General features: G+C 42.0%; 2 protein-coding genes across 13 annotated transcripts in view; both read left to right on the forward strand.

Moving 5' to 3' along the window:
- The window catches only part of KALRN (kalirin RhoGEF kinase), a 672,007-nt gene extending 664,888 nt beyond the window's left edge, over positions 1–7,119 (forward strand). For all 12 annotated transcript variants that reach the window (XM_046002920.1, XM_046002921.1, XM_046002922.1 and 9 more), the window contains one exon: positions 259–7,119. In XM_046002920.1, coding sequence (XP_045858876.1) covers positions 259–804 — 546 coding nt within the window. In that variant the 3' untranslated portion in view covers positions 805–7,119. The remainder of the gene's footprint in view (positions 1–258) is intronic.
- Positions 7,120–8,562: 1,443 nt separating this feature from the next.
- UMPS (uridine monophosphate synthetase) overlaps positions 8,563–14,396 on the forward strand; it is a 30,416-nt gene continuing 24,582 nt past the window's right edge. The window contains exon 1 of the mRNA XM_046003270.1: positions 8,563–8,778. Coding sequence (XP_045859226.1) covers positions 8,623–8,778 — 156 coding nt within the window. The 5' untranslated portion in view covers positions 8,563–8,622. The remainder of the gene's footprint in view (positions 8,779–14,396) is intronic.

The following is a 14,396-nucleotide window of genomic DNA, read 5'->3' on the forward strand; positions in this document are numbered from 1 at the left end:
TTTTTTGAGTCGGTGCAGAAGTAAGGGATAGTTGAGAAGATGTGATTTTTAATGTCAGACAGCTTCTCTGAAACACTACCCCAACTCAGAATTTAGTCTAGTTTGAAGGCAACCAGGCACTTTGCACAGGCAATTTCTCGTGCTCTGTAGGCTTTCCCAAAGACTAGCAGAGCCATGTCTGAACCACCAGAGTCCTACTGGTAGACGAGACAGAGTTCAACTTGCCTTCTCTTCTCCCTCCTGCCTGGGTCTCCTCAGCCTGAAAACCTGCTCATTGACCTACGCATCCCAGTGCCTCGGGTGAAGCTCATTGACCTGGAGGATGCCGTCCAGATCTCGGGTCACTTCCACATCCACCACCTGCTGGGGAACCCTGAGTTTGCCGCCCCAGAGGTGATCCAAGGCATCCCAGTCTCCTTGGGCACAGACATCTGGAGCATCGGGGTTCTGACATACGTCATGCTGAGTGGGGTGTCCCCCTTCTTGGACGAAAGCAAAGAGGAGACCTGTATCAATGTGTGCAGAGTGGACTTCAGCTTCCCACATGAATACTTCTGCGGCGTGAGCAATGCCGCCAGAGACTTCATCAACGTGATCCTGCAGGAAGACTTTCGCAGGAGGCCCACGGCAGCCACGTGCCTGCAGCACCCCTGGCTGCAGCCCCATAACGGCAGCTACTCCAAGATCCCCCTGGACACTTCCCGCCTGGCGTGCTTCATAGAACGCCGCAAGCATCAGAACGACGTGCGGCCTGTGCCCAATGTCAAGAGCTACATCGTCAACCGGGTCAACCAAGGGACGTAGCCGTCTCCTAGCCCTTGGGGGTTCCACGTGGAAGTGCAGTGTGAACCAAAGCAAGACTGAATGTCTGTAAATAGTTCTGATCGTTTGCTCCACGTAGTTCTCTGGCTTGAGAGACGGACCTCTTCAACCTTGTCCGTGGCTATTCAGGGTCTGGGCAGCGGCAAAATTACCCTCAACCCAAGGGCTTTCCAGAAGGCCATTTAGAAGACAAAGATGCGAAAAGTCACCCTGAGCGTTAAAGAGAGGGGGCAAGGATACCAAGAATGTGAGCCGTTATGAAATTTTAACAGTGAGTTCCACAACGGGTGCCGAACTGGGCAAAGCTGCAGCTCGAAGTAGCGAGCATAAAAGGTTTCTGACCCTGCTAAAATTGGAAGCAAGAAAGTTCTGTTTAACAGAGATGTCACGTGTGTCCACTCTTCTGGCTTAGATTACTTCGATACGGTTTCTTAATAGGATACACATACACAGTAAAATAGATCCCATTCGGGTTTCAGAGTTTTATAATATAGAGGTATATATGACATCAATCCTAAGTAACTTTGAGCACTCTGATTAACACAGTCCTTTATTTATTGAAGCATTACATTGTTTTGACTAAGCACAATAAGATGACAAGTTTTTTAGAGCATTTTATAAATCTTGTATAGAAATCTCTTACCAGAACCCATGCATTAAGAGAAAACAATGTTACCCTTTTGCAATCTGTGAATGAGAAGCTTTTTCTCTCAGTCACGAGTATCTGATTAACATAGGTTCTGTATATGAAACGCTACCCCCAAATTCACTGGCAGCTCAGAGTTTATCTGGCAGGAAAGTCTGCCAGGAAATAAGTCCAAATACAGTTAAGAGTTGTGGGGCTATTTTTATGTCTACACTCGGTTTGAACTAGGTAATGAATAAAACAGGTTCACACAAAAGGGCAAATAGAAAACTTTCCTACCGTTCCTATGAACAACATAACAACACTTTCTGACTTCCTCTGCAGCTGTAGAAGGCAGTTCTCAGAAAGTTGGCTTGCTTTATTTCTGACCCCTTCTGGAAGCTGAGGGGTGCTTACCAAAAGGAGGCAGCCATATAGGCCTTTAAAGGCCTGGTCCCAAGTCCTTTTTGAAGCCATGGAATAAAATCTGATACATCACTCGGACAGAGCATTGAGTTTTAACTGTGATTGCCGTACCTATCACCACGCAGCCGCTGATATTTCTCTGGACCAAAAGGACTAATTGCACTTTGAGGCCAATGCTGCTTTCTGGTGCGTATTCTCCACACAAGGTGATTATGAACTGCCCTTTTTCCCCACGCTGGTGGAAAACAAACAAACAAAAAAATCAGCCTGGACATTTCATGGTTGTTTTTCTTTCTTGGTTTCTGGGGAAAATTTTTTTGGTTTTTTTTTTTCTGTTGGTCCATGATCCACCTTTCGTTTTCTAGGATGTGTTTTGAAAATTGCTATTATGCAAAATTATTTTAAAAACATAACTCAAGTGTTTGTCCTCAAATCAGGTTTAATGGCGCTGCTTCTCTCCTATAATAGGGTTGAGAAAATTGTGCAAGCAGAGAGTTTATGAGGGATAAATAGAATTACACATCTATCTAAACGAAAAGGATAGTAGACATTAAGCCTGAACTTTAATATATAAAAATACTTTTTCCCACAGTGGAAATGTAAAATTGAAAGTACCCGTCTTTCTTTTCCGTCGGTTTCAGAGTCACCTTCCTCATCCATCCTCCACTTCATCCCATCCGAGACTATAGATTAATCAATTAGTAAGAAGTACAAGCAATAAGACTAGGTAGCACTTCGTATTTTTAGGATTAACCAAATACGCGGAAACTGATTTCATCTGTATTTGGTTCCTAGTTTTGGATGGCCCTGGGTCACCAAGGCACCCTCCCTCAGAGCCCGCCCCTGACTAACCCTCCTAATCTCCGTTTAGATCTACATGTATATACAAATGCTATCTGATATGATATTTTAAAATTTAAAACATATTTACTAAAAAAAATTTTTTTTTAGTAAACATGTCTTCATTGTGAGCTCTAGCCTAAAAGAAGAATGCCTGGTCCCTAGGGCTCGTCACGGGACAGAGGGCAGGTGCTGAGGATTCCAAACACCCATGGAGTGTGGCTTGGCAAGGTCTGTTTCATCCACTGTGCACAATGACTGAAGAACTCCCTGCTGAGTCTTTTCGAGTTTTTATGACCATGGAAGAGATGGGCTGAGTTTCTGCTGGAGAAGATTAGGGCCTCGGACAGTGGTGCACAGAGGACACAGGAGAAACATTCACGAAACCGTGTTGCAGGAAGGCAGCTGACAGATTGTTAGAGCCAAAGCTTTTATATCGGCGTCTCCATGAGAGTTGGGACAGCCCAGGTGTGGGCTTGTGCAGAATCTCCCCTCCCTCCTAGTACACATGTTGGGGAAGTGAGGAGATGGAAGAGGTGAGACATAGAAATGCAAAGTAGTGTGATTCTGTTAACTGGAGCCAAAGTACAATCATTAGAGTAGAATTAATTTAATAGACGCCCCAAGAAAAAAGGGCATGTATTTTATATAGCTTGGTCACTGAAGAAAACTAGCAGAGAGGTGTACTGTCTCCAAAGCCCCTGCTCCTTCCCCAACAGGAGTAAGATAGCAGTCCTGCTCTGAGAATGCTCCACAGCCCGCTGGAAAGAAAGGTGGGGCTGGGAAATGTACTTGAGGTTGCTCTGTGGACAGCCGTAGTGAGGGACGAAGGATTAGAAACCAGTTTCTTGTACCTGTTTTGGCAGATATTTATGACTTTGTAGTAGAAAGACGGGGAGAAGAGAAAATGGTTCACTTCTGCCATATTGTCATAGTTCTTGAAATCAAAACTAGAATTAGTGTGAACTTCCAGTTGAAATGGGAAAAATTAATGTCGGTTAAAGTCATAAGTTTCTTGCCTGGCTTATATTCTTTGCATAGAGTTTTGGGGTTTGTTTTGTTTTGTCAGGGTGGGATGCAGAAAGAAGGAAAAGATCAGGGACAACTCATAATAATTTTTTAAAGATGTAATGATTTACTGCATCTTTAACATTTATTTCAAATTAAATAGACTTATATCCACGTACAGCTGAATGTTGGGAAAATTTTTAAGAAAAAGTAATGTTGGAGGATGTCCTTCTGGACTCTCACAGCCATAAACACTCTTGGAGTAGAGGGAGCAGAGGAAAAGCTGGCTTCACCACTTTGTTGTTCACAAAGCCTTTATAAATAGTAGTGCCTTTCAGAGGGGAGGTTGGGAGATAAAGAAGTTCATTGTATCTAGATTGACTGATACTGCAGCATTTTTTTTTATGTTAAAATATCTTTTAAATGAAAACATCTGGATATAGGGTGAGGCCAGGAATTCTTGAGTTTCAACCTCAGCTATTCCTGATTCGTCCTTTCTTACAGAAAGTCTTTGTTTTTTTTCTGTCCCAAATGTCCCCATTGTTAAAATGGGAAGGGGGGGAGGAGGCGGGGCTTTAATCTCGTAGGAATGTTGCAAAAATAGCATAGTTGGGATGTCTAGAGAATACTTTGATTTTCTTAAAGTGCTACACACTGCCAGTGCTGAGAATTTTATTAACAGTAACTTTGAACATTCCGGGTTTTCAATATTCATATTTTAGGATACCCTTTGCAAACTCATGAGATTAAATTCTGTAAATTGATTCTAATTGGAAGTACCAGGTGCTCTTTGTCTAAATGTTATTTGGTCTTAGCCTGTAACTTCAGTCATTTGAAAGCTTGTCTACAGACAAAGGTTAGGAGAGCCGATGGTCTTTCGGGAATCAGCTGTTTTCTCCGGTATTTCTGGCGGCAGAGCAGAGTAGGATGCCCTGCAAAGCGACTGCTGCTCTCTCTCTTCTCAAGCTTTACGCTCTGGAAAAATTGATGGAGAAGAACGCAAACAGCCACTTTCCTCACTGGAAGGGCAGAAATGAGAATAAAATACTGTTTGATATCACAACTCATTTCTTCAGAACCTCACCGGCATCCATTGTAAGAGACAAATTATACGCACAGGCGCAGAAATGAACTGAACTGCTGAATTTCGGAGGGAAAACCTTGGATCTTTTTTTTTTTCTTTTTAGAATAATTAGATGTTTCAGGGGTGGCATATTTGCTTTCCCATACTATCCATGATTTAATGCCCAAGAGCTAGGCATTCCTTGTTTGCTTGCCTACGTAAAAGAGCAGGGAAATTTAAACTTGTGAGAACATGAGGAAGCAAAGGCATTATAAATTAGATGGTGGTTATCTCTGCATATTAAATTAACTTTGTCCCACAAATTTGATAGAGGAGGAAATACTACAGACCTAAAGGGTCTCTGTAGTAAGGCAAAAGTGCCAACTCACCACTTCCTTGTTCAGTTTCGAGGAATGTGGGCTTTACTCCTTTTTCTCCTGTGTAGCATCTCTGTGGGTTAGGCTAACATAGTATGTGGGCTTCCAATGAATTTATTTGCATTATGGCTTTTCTATTTACTATTTAAAGTCTAGGGATCGTTGGGAAATTAATAATTAAATCTGGGGTGGATTTAGAAAAGACAAGGTTTTATATATACTCCACTAAGAAAACGAAAGCTACTGTGTTAATATTTATTTTCTAAAAACTGTAAGGCTTCAGTCGTTTCATTATTTCTAGAGGGTTAAAAAGAGCTGAAATTTGTCTATAGCATTAGACACTTTTAATAGGAAATATTATTCATGTGAGAAATCCATATAGAAATAGAACACAGAAATATCATAGGCCATATTTTCAAAGAAAAACATTTCTGCATTTTTCCATGTTTGTAGAAGTTATAGCAGAGGAAAAAGCAATTACTCTAGGGCAAATTTTCTCTTTAAGGGACATTCTTGAAATTAATACTTGTGAAAGCCTGAAATACTCATAGGCTACTGTGTTTTCTTGTCAGCCTGTTTGCTGGGAGATTCTAAAATACAGTCGGGTTCCGATTTATTCACATGAGCAACTGTTTCTTCAGATAGCTGTTATTTCAGAGGGTGAGGATAGTTGAAAAAAGGGAGAGTGGTGGGGAAAAAGTGCAAATAAAATTCCTGGCGTCCCAACTTAAGCAAGCCAATTTGCTAGCCCAGGGAGAGCGAGCATTAAGAAGAGTTCCATCAAGGCCTGACTTCTATCAAGAAATGAATCCACATCCTGGAGTATTATGGGGACTTTTACCATGATCTCAGAGACCGTGGTTATGAAACTTACATCTTCTCTTACTAACTTAAGCCATATCTGTCATCTCTGTGTCTGAGTTTTTTTAACCCTGGTGCTTTTACTTCTGTTTCTGCCAAACTCCAGCCTGCTCTATGGGGAAGGTGAGTAACACCAGTAGTTAGGACAAATGTGAAGACTGAATAACTAAACATACCCGTCAGAATGAGATCCTAGTCAGAGAACAGCAGTGATCAAAGTGCAAACTGTTGGAAAATATGGATATATGTACATCTGTACATGTACATAGTGTATAATATGTATGTATATGTTCTTGCTCATATGCAGAAATCTATCCAGTTGAAGACAGCCCAGGTTGGTCAGTTTTTCTGCTGGAAAACCATTTAGGGCCATTCAAAACCATTAGGGCTGATGGGTGGAGTTGGAGCTTACTCAGCTGGGAATTGTTTGCTGTCCTTTGAAGTCCACAAAACCAAATGAACAAAGCCTGAGACATAATGGGGCCATCGTTGAGGCTGTTTACCTAGGGTCAGAAGTCTCTTTATATTTGAATTATTAATTATTTGTTTGCAAACTGCATTGGCACCTCTTGGTTTTGAGTGACCCCCCCTCCCCACCAAGTCTTTTGAGAGTTTGGAGGGGGCTTCTCTGGCCTCAGATAAAGGGCCTTAATCCATAAGTGGATAGGTTTCCCCATAGGGACCATTACACATATACATATAAGTACATACTTCCATCAGGCTTGTAACAATTGATTTAAAATCACTCCACAGTATTGATAAATAGCTCTATATTTTCAAGGTGCAGAAGAATTCCACAGCCTTAATTATTTCAGTGTCTTGCTGGTCTGCCTTAAGTGTATCTTCTGGGTTTTTGGTTGTCTTATTATTTTTAAATTTTTCTGCAGTTCATTTTGTATGCACACAATGTCGTTTTGTAAAGGTAGGTTGTAAATATTTTATTTGTAAGTCAAAATCACTCACGTGTAATGTTGAAAAGTGATGACCTGCTGTCTTGTTGTTACTACAGTAAATGTTATAAGTTATGGATGAAACTTCAAAATGTACATCTCACAAGTTATGCATTCCTATAAATATACTATACTAAAGATATTATTTCTGGTGGTCTTTTTTCTTTTCTTTCTAATTAAAACCATTGTTCAAAGGAAAGAGTAATTTTTTTCTCCTCCCCAAATATATGAAGGCCTTTGACAAGTTGAAAATGGCACATTATTATTACAACACTTTTCCCCCCAGCACTTTGGAAAGAAAGAAACAATTTTGTAGCCTGGAGAAGTACTCTAAGACATTTAACTCCCCCCCCCCCAAAAAAAAGTCAATTAAGTCTTAGGTGTGTGTTATTAACTTCATTCTGGTATTCCATGTGCTGACTTTGTTAAAAAAAAATAGCCAGGCCATTTGAGCTAGATGTGACAAATTTATGCATCATGGTGTGTGCTCTCCTAGTCTGGATCAGCCTATACAGACATGATCAGGTCTGTGGGTGCCACACAAGTGTAAATGAGACTGATTCCGAGTACAGTGGCCATTAGGTAGAGTGTTAGAGATTGAAGTGTTTTGATTAGTTTACTTTGCCAATAAGAACAAAAATGTTTTAACATATGGCTTCTATTTCATCAAAATTTTACTGCATTTATTTGAAACAAGAAACAAGTCTCAAAAGCATAGGTTCTTCACTGGCGGGTCAGCACAATCTCGCCAAAAAATAGACATTAGAAATATAGAAATCAGAATCGACTTAATGAGTAATCATCACGAGCCCTACGGATTTAAGGGTAATTTCCCTTAAAGTATTGCCTTCTACACATAACGGGAATTTCCCCCCACTTTAAGGGGTTTATTTGTAAAGACCAAATACGCTTGGATATTCAGATTGGCTGGCAAAATTATCCTCCTGGATAACTCTGATACGGAGCAATTCATCCTCCTCCACTCTCCTCCTTCCCTTCCTCATCTGCTGTACACTTACCAGCACCTGCCAAGCAGCTGAGCTACTGGAAGGGGGAATAAACACACTCCTCCCGGGACACACAGTTCCGACAGAAGAGGTAATGAACCACTACCTGCAAAGCGCTTTACGGTCCCGTGGGCAGTTTGCTCTGACATTGTCATGTGCCAGATGCCATGAAGCTAGTTAAGAACTGAGTAAAGACCTTATTGTCTGGTGAAACCGGGGTCGGAGGAGGCAGGGGTATAAGAGAGGGGGGAGTCGTGGCTAATACTGGCAAATAACTACAGTCTGCGCCGGGCAGTAGATAATTAAGGGGTCACTGAGCTAGAAAACGGGGAGGATTTACACAACCTCTCTAGAGAGGCTCGGTTTTGGGGCTCGGAGGTAATCTAGGTATTCGGAGCTTTGAACTCCAGCCACGCGATCCACAGGCAGCAAGCCGAAACACCATGCGCTACGCGCGGAGCACTACCGCCACCAGACACCACCAACCTCTTAAATCCCGGATCTGGCCCCTGCGAGCCCCGGGCCGCCGGAAGAGGCGGTGGAAGAGGCGGCGGAAGAGGCGGGGCTTCCTTGGGTGACGCCATCGAGGCGCCGCAAACCCGGCGCGCTTTGGAGTTTGGAACGGGCCCGGGAGCGCGTGGAGATGGCAGCCGCGGAAGCAGCTTTGGGGTCATTGGTAACGGGTCTGTACGACGTGCAGGCTTTCAAGTTTGGGAACTTCGTACTGAAGAGCGGGCTCTCTTCCCCTGTTTACATCGATCTGCGTGGCATCGTGTCTCGACCGCGTCTTCTGAGTCAGGTAACCGCCCGGGGGTTGGGTGCCCTGAATGGGGACCAGGAAGTAGGGAGGCTGAAAGAGTTGGGCTGTGGGTGAGAGCAGAAGAGCCAAGCAGGCAGCCGACCCTACTGTGGTCCTAGGGAGTCGATTTGGGAAACCCAGAGGCCAAGAACTGTTAGGCTCTTGGGGACCGTTGATGCAAAATGAACAGACCTTTCTTAAAATTAATTTTAAAGGGAGGGGGCAGAGTTTCATTCGGGGCCCAGTTAGGACAGCTTCTAGGTACGCATAATCTTCAGAAAGAAGAGAGCTGTCTAGGGAAAGAACATTTGGTGCAGGATTATATATGGTTTTTTGTTTTTGTTTTTACGTAGTTGGAATCACCATGGTGAAAGGCTTCAGAAAGTTACACATTTTGTTTTACGTTTGTGTGTAGAAGACTATATGACTTTAATCTTATGAGAATCAAGGAGGTTTTTAAATTTTTCTTTATGTTTAGAATATAACTTTTTTTTTTTTTTTAAATGAAGCAGATGTGCAGTGTGTATATGTTTTGGGCAGAAATAGAGCCCAAGCTTTGAGGGTTTGCTTCCCTGGGAGATCAGGAGCAGAGCCCACAAACAGAAAGAGTTGAGAGTTTTCTTTATCTTATCACGACCTAGAGAGCAGCCTGCTCATTGACTTGCTGGTTTTGATCCGTGCTTTCCAAGAGTCAGGAAGCCCAGTTTGGAGCACTGTTGACAGCACAGAAATAGTCCAGTGAGTTCTGTATTTAAGAAAATAAGATGTGGGGTCAAAAGAAAAGGTGGATAGGGAAAGAATTTAGTAGCTGCTTACGTGTTAGGGAGAGTTGTTTGCTTAGAAGGGAAGATTTGATTTTGCACTTTGTGGCCAAGAGCAAGAATGAAGGCCAGAGGATAACCATCTCATGGAGGCACAGTTTTGGTCAAAATAAGGAAAAACTTTGTACAAATTGAGGTTTCTAACTGAGTACAGTGTGTTTCAATCTTTGACTAATGATTTGACTAATATGAATCACCTGCGAATTTTGTTAAACTGCATAATCTGATTTGAATTTATCTAAGGCAGGGCCTGAGGTTATGTCTTTCTAACAAGCTGCCAGTCAGAACTGCTGACCACAGTGAATAGAAGGATCTGAATGTGGTGTCCAGTAGAGTTGCTACTTAGCCACATGTGAATGCTGGGCATTAAGAATTTTAAAATTGAAATAATCCTGGCACCTGAGTGGCTCAGTTGGCCTTTGGGGTCCTGGGATTGAGCACTGTCAGGCTCCCTGTTCAGCTGGGAGTCTGCTTTTCCCTCTCTCTCTGCCCCTCCCCAACAACTGCTCATGCATGCTCTCTCTGTGAAATAAATAAAATCTTTAAAAACTAAAATTGAAATAATCACATGTGGCTAGTGGGACATTGGACAGTGCAGTTAGAGAACATATCCATCCTCAAGGAAGATTTATCAAGAAGATAGGAATTTCCTCCACCACCTAAGGGTTTATTCTCACCCTTGGAGAACCCTACTTTGTGAGGTTATGATAAAAAAGGATTGAAACACTAGTTTAAGTGGTTGAACTATTCTCACCATCAAGAATCATACTATAGTTCATTTCTTCCGTAGCGAGAAGGTGAATGACTAAGGGTCTTCTAATGAAAAACAGGCTTTTTTTTTTTTTTTTTTGACAAGTCGGTTGACAGATGACTAAAAATTGCTTTTTTTTTTTTAAAGATTTTATTTATTTATTTGACATAGTGAGATCACAAGTAGGCAGAGAGTCAGGCAGAGAGAGAGAGAGAGGGAAGCAGGCTCCCTGCTGAGCAGAGAGCCCGATGCTGGCCTCGATCCCAGGACCCTGAGATCATGACCTGAGCCGAAGGCAGCGGCTTAATCCACTGAGCCACCCAGGTGCCCTAAAAATTGCTTTTTGATACTAGATCTTGGTGTGTGTGTGATTTTTGGTAGTTAACTCAAGAGCTGAAAACATTGAGAGACGTAGCTATAATGGAACTCCTTTTCTATCTACTTAATTATGGAAACAGGATTTTTCAGTATTTGCACCCCCAAAAAACTCAATAGAATTTACACTAAACTCTAACTTCGTAGTTGTAAGGAATACTCAGTTTAAGTAGATACATAGGGGCGCCTGGGTGGCTTAGTGGGTTAAGTAGATACATAAACAAATGGGGGTTACCATTCATCTCACTAAGAAAAGTATTTCCAGAATAATACATTTTTTAAAAGTTTTATTTATTTATTTGACAGTGATCACAAGTAGGCAGAGAGGCAGGCAGAGAGAGCAGGAAAACAGGCTCGCTGCTGAGCAGAGAGCCTGACACAGGACTCGATTCCAGGACCCCGAGGCCATGACCTGAGCCAAAGGCAGAGGCTTAACCCACTGAGCCACCCTAACAATTGTAATGATAACACATTTTTTTTTAATATTTTATTTATTTATTTGACAGAGAGAGAGGTCACAAGTAGTCAGAGAGGCAGGCAGAGAGAGAGGGAGAAACAGTCTCCTCACTGAGCAGAGAGCCCGATGCGGGGCTCGATCCCAGGACCCTGAGATCATGACCTGAGCCGAAGGCAGAGGCTTAAACCACTGAGCCACCCAGGTGCCCCGATAACACATTTTTTAATATTAGAGATTTATGGTCATGGGAATTAATAGAAAATTTACAGTTTTAAATTTGAATTTATTTATATTTTTGTCATGGAGAAGTATGATAGTGATCACTAAAAGTTTTCTTTTTCTTTTTCTTTTTCTTTTTTTTTTTTAAAGATTTAATTTTTTGACAGGCAGAGATCACAAGTAGGCAGAGAGGCAGGCAGATAGAGAGGTGGAAGCAGGCTCCCCGCTAAGCAGAGAGCCTGATGTGGGGCTCGATCCCAGGATCCTGGGATCATGACCCGAGCCGAAGGCAGAGTCTTTAACCCACTGAGCTACCCAGGCGCCCCCTAAAAGTTTTCCAAGTATAAACAATTGCATTAGAATAAAATTCTGTGCAGACAGGGGATGAAATATGAGTTTCAAAAATGTAAAATTTTTCCAGCTTTCATATCAGCATTATCATATTTTTTAAAATGGAGATGGTTGGGGCACTTGGGTGGCTCATTCTGTTGGGTGTCTGCCTTGGGTTCAGGTCTTGATGTTGGGTTCCTGGGATCAAGCTCCCTACTCAGCTGGGAGCCTGCTTCTCCCTCTCCCACTGCCGCTTCCCCTGCTTATGCTCTCTCTATATATAACATGTATAACTATATATAGATATACCTATATATATCACTAATAAATATATAAAAAATCTTTTAGAAATAAAATGGAGGTGGTCAGTATCAAATCACTATAGCATTTGGATCTCATTGTGTTCATGCAAAGGAGTGACAGCAGTTCTAGGATAATATAATTTTTTAGTACTCTAGAAATTAAATTAAATCTTTAGCAACTTAAAAATATTCACAGGGACGCCTGGGTGGCTCAGTTGGTTAAGCCACTGGTTTTGGCTCAGGTCATGACCCTGGTGTGCTGGGATCCAGTCCCGCATCGGACTCTCTGCTCAGAGGGAGCCTGCTTCTCTCTCTGCCTCTGCCTGCTTCTGCTCTCTCTCTCTCTCTCTGACAAATAAATAAATAAAAATATTAAAAATAATAATAATAAAAATATTCACAGAATTTTCAAGTCTAGAAGTACAGGTGAGGGCGCTTGGGTGGCTTTGTCCTTAAGTGTCTGCCTTCGGCTCGGGATTGAGTCCCACATCAGGCTCCCTGCTCTGCAGGAAGTCCACTCTTCCCTCTCCCATTCCCCCTACTTATGTTCCCTCTCTCGCTGTGTCTCTCTCTGTCAAATAAGTAAATAAAATCTTTAAAAAAAAAAAAGTACAGGTGAAAAAAAATGGGAGATCTGATCAGTCACTAAGCAATTTTTCTAAGATTTTTAAAAATTATTTGAGAGAGCGCAAGTGCACACAAGCCAGGGTGGGGATGGAGGGAGGGAGAAGCAGATTCCCCACTGAGAAGGGAGCCTGCTGTGGGGCTTGATCACAGGACCCTATGATCATGACCTGAGCAGAGGACAGACAAGCTTAACTGACTGAGCCACACAGGTGCCCCTTCACTAAGCAGTTCTCAAATAAGTTTGCCTTTTTTTTTTTTTTAAATACGGTGGTGTTGGATGAGAGGATGCATTCTAGCCTTAAAATGTGATGGGGGCGCCTGGGTGGCTCAGTGGGTTAAAGCCTCTGCCTTCGGCTCAGGTCATGATCCCAGTGTCCTGGGATCGAGCCCCGCATCAGGCTCTCTGCTTGGCAGGGAGCCTGCTTCCTCCTCTCTCTCTCTCTCTGCCTGCCTCTCTCCCTACTTGTGATCTCTATCTGTCAAATAAATAAATAAATAATCTTTAAAAAAAAAAAATGTGATGATTTATATGGGAAAGGATATTATAAACTAGTACTCACACAATAGGGTCTGTGCTTAGGAAACTTTTTTTTAATGTTTTGGTGTGTATTTTGCATTGATTTTTTTAATCAATATTATTGACTACAAACCCAATGCTGTACATTATATCTCCATGAGTTCCTTATAACTGGAAGTTTCTATCACTTAATCCCCTTCATGTATTTCACCAAGCCCCCTCCCCAGCCCCTCCAGCCCCTCCATACTCTTAACCAGTAATTTGTTTTCTGTGTCAGTGAGTCTGTTTCTGTTTTGTTTGTTCATTTTGTTTTTTAGATTGCACATGTAGGTGAAATCATATGGTATTTTTCTTTCTCTCTCTGACATTTCAATTAGCATAGTAAATACCTTCTAGGTCCCTCCTTATTGTCGCAAATGGCAAGGTTTCATTCTTTTTTATGGCCAAGTGATATTCCATTGTGTATATATACCACATCTCTATACATCTATCTGTGGACACTTAGGTTGCTTCCTTATCCTGTTTGTTGTAAATAATATGGGGGTGCATTTTCTTTTCGAATTGGTATTTTAATTTTCTTCAGGTAAATACCAAGAAGTGGAATTACTAGATTGTATAGCATCTCCATTTTTAGTTTTTTGAGGAACTTCCATAGTGTTTTCCAAAGTGGCTGCCCCAATTTACATTCCTACCAGCAGTACACAGGGGCTGCATTTTATTTAAACTTTACATCCTCTCCAACATCTATTCCTTATCTCTTTGATCATAGCCATTCTGAAAGGTGTGAGGTGGTATCTCTTTGTGCTTTTGATTTGCATTTCCCTGATGATCAGTGATGTTGAGCATCATTTCATGTGCATGTTGGCTCTCTGTATAACCTGTATGTCCTCCTTTGGAAAATGTGTATTTGGGTCCTTTGCCCATTTTTTAATTGGATTTTTTTTTTTAAGATTTTATTTATTTATTTATTTGACAGACAGAGATCACAAGTAGGCAGAGAGGCAGGCAGAGAGGGAGGAGGAAGCAGGCTCTCCGCGGAACAGAGAGCCCCATGTGGGGCTTGATCCCAGGACCCCGAAATCAAGACCTGAGCCCAAGGCAGAGGCTTTAACCCACTGAGCCACCCAGGCGCCCCTTTTAAAGATTTTATTTATTTATTTCACAGACAGAGATCACAAGTAGGCAGAGAGGCAGGCAGAAAGAGAGGAGGATAATTGGA

Source organism: Meles meles, chromosome 4, assembly GCF_922984935.1.
Source record: "Meles meles chromosome 4, mMelMel3.1 paternal haplotype, whole genome shotgun sequence".
In the NCBI taxonomy this organism is placed as follows: domain Eukaryota; kingdom Metazoa; phylum Chordata; class Mammalia; order Carnivora; family Mustelidae; genus Meles; species Meles meles.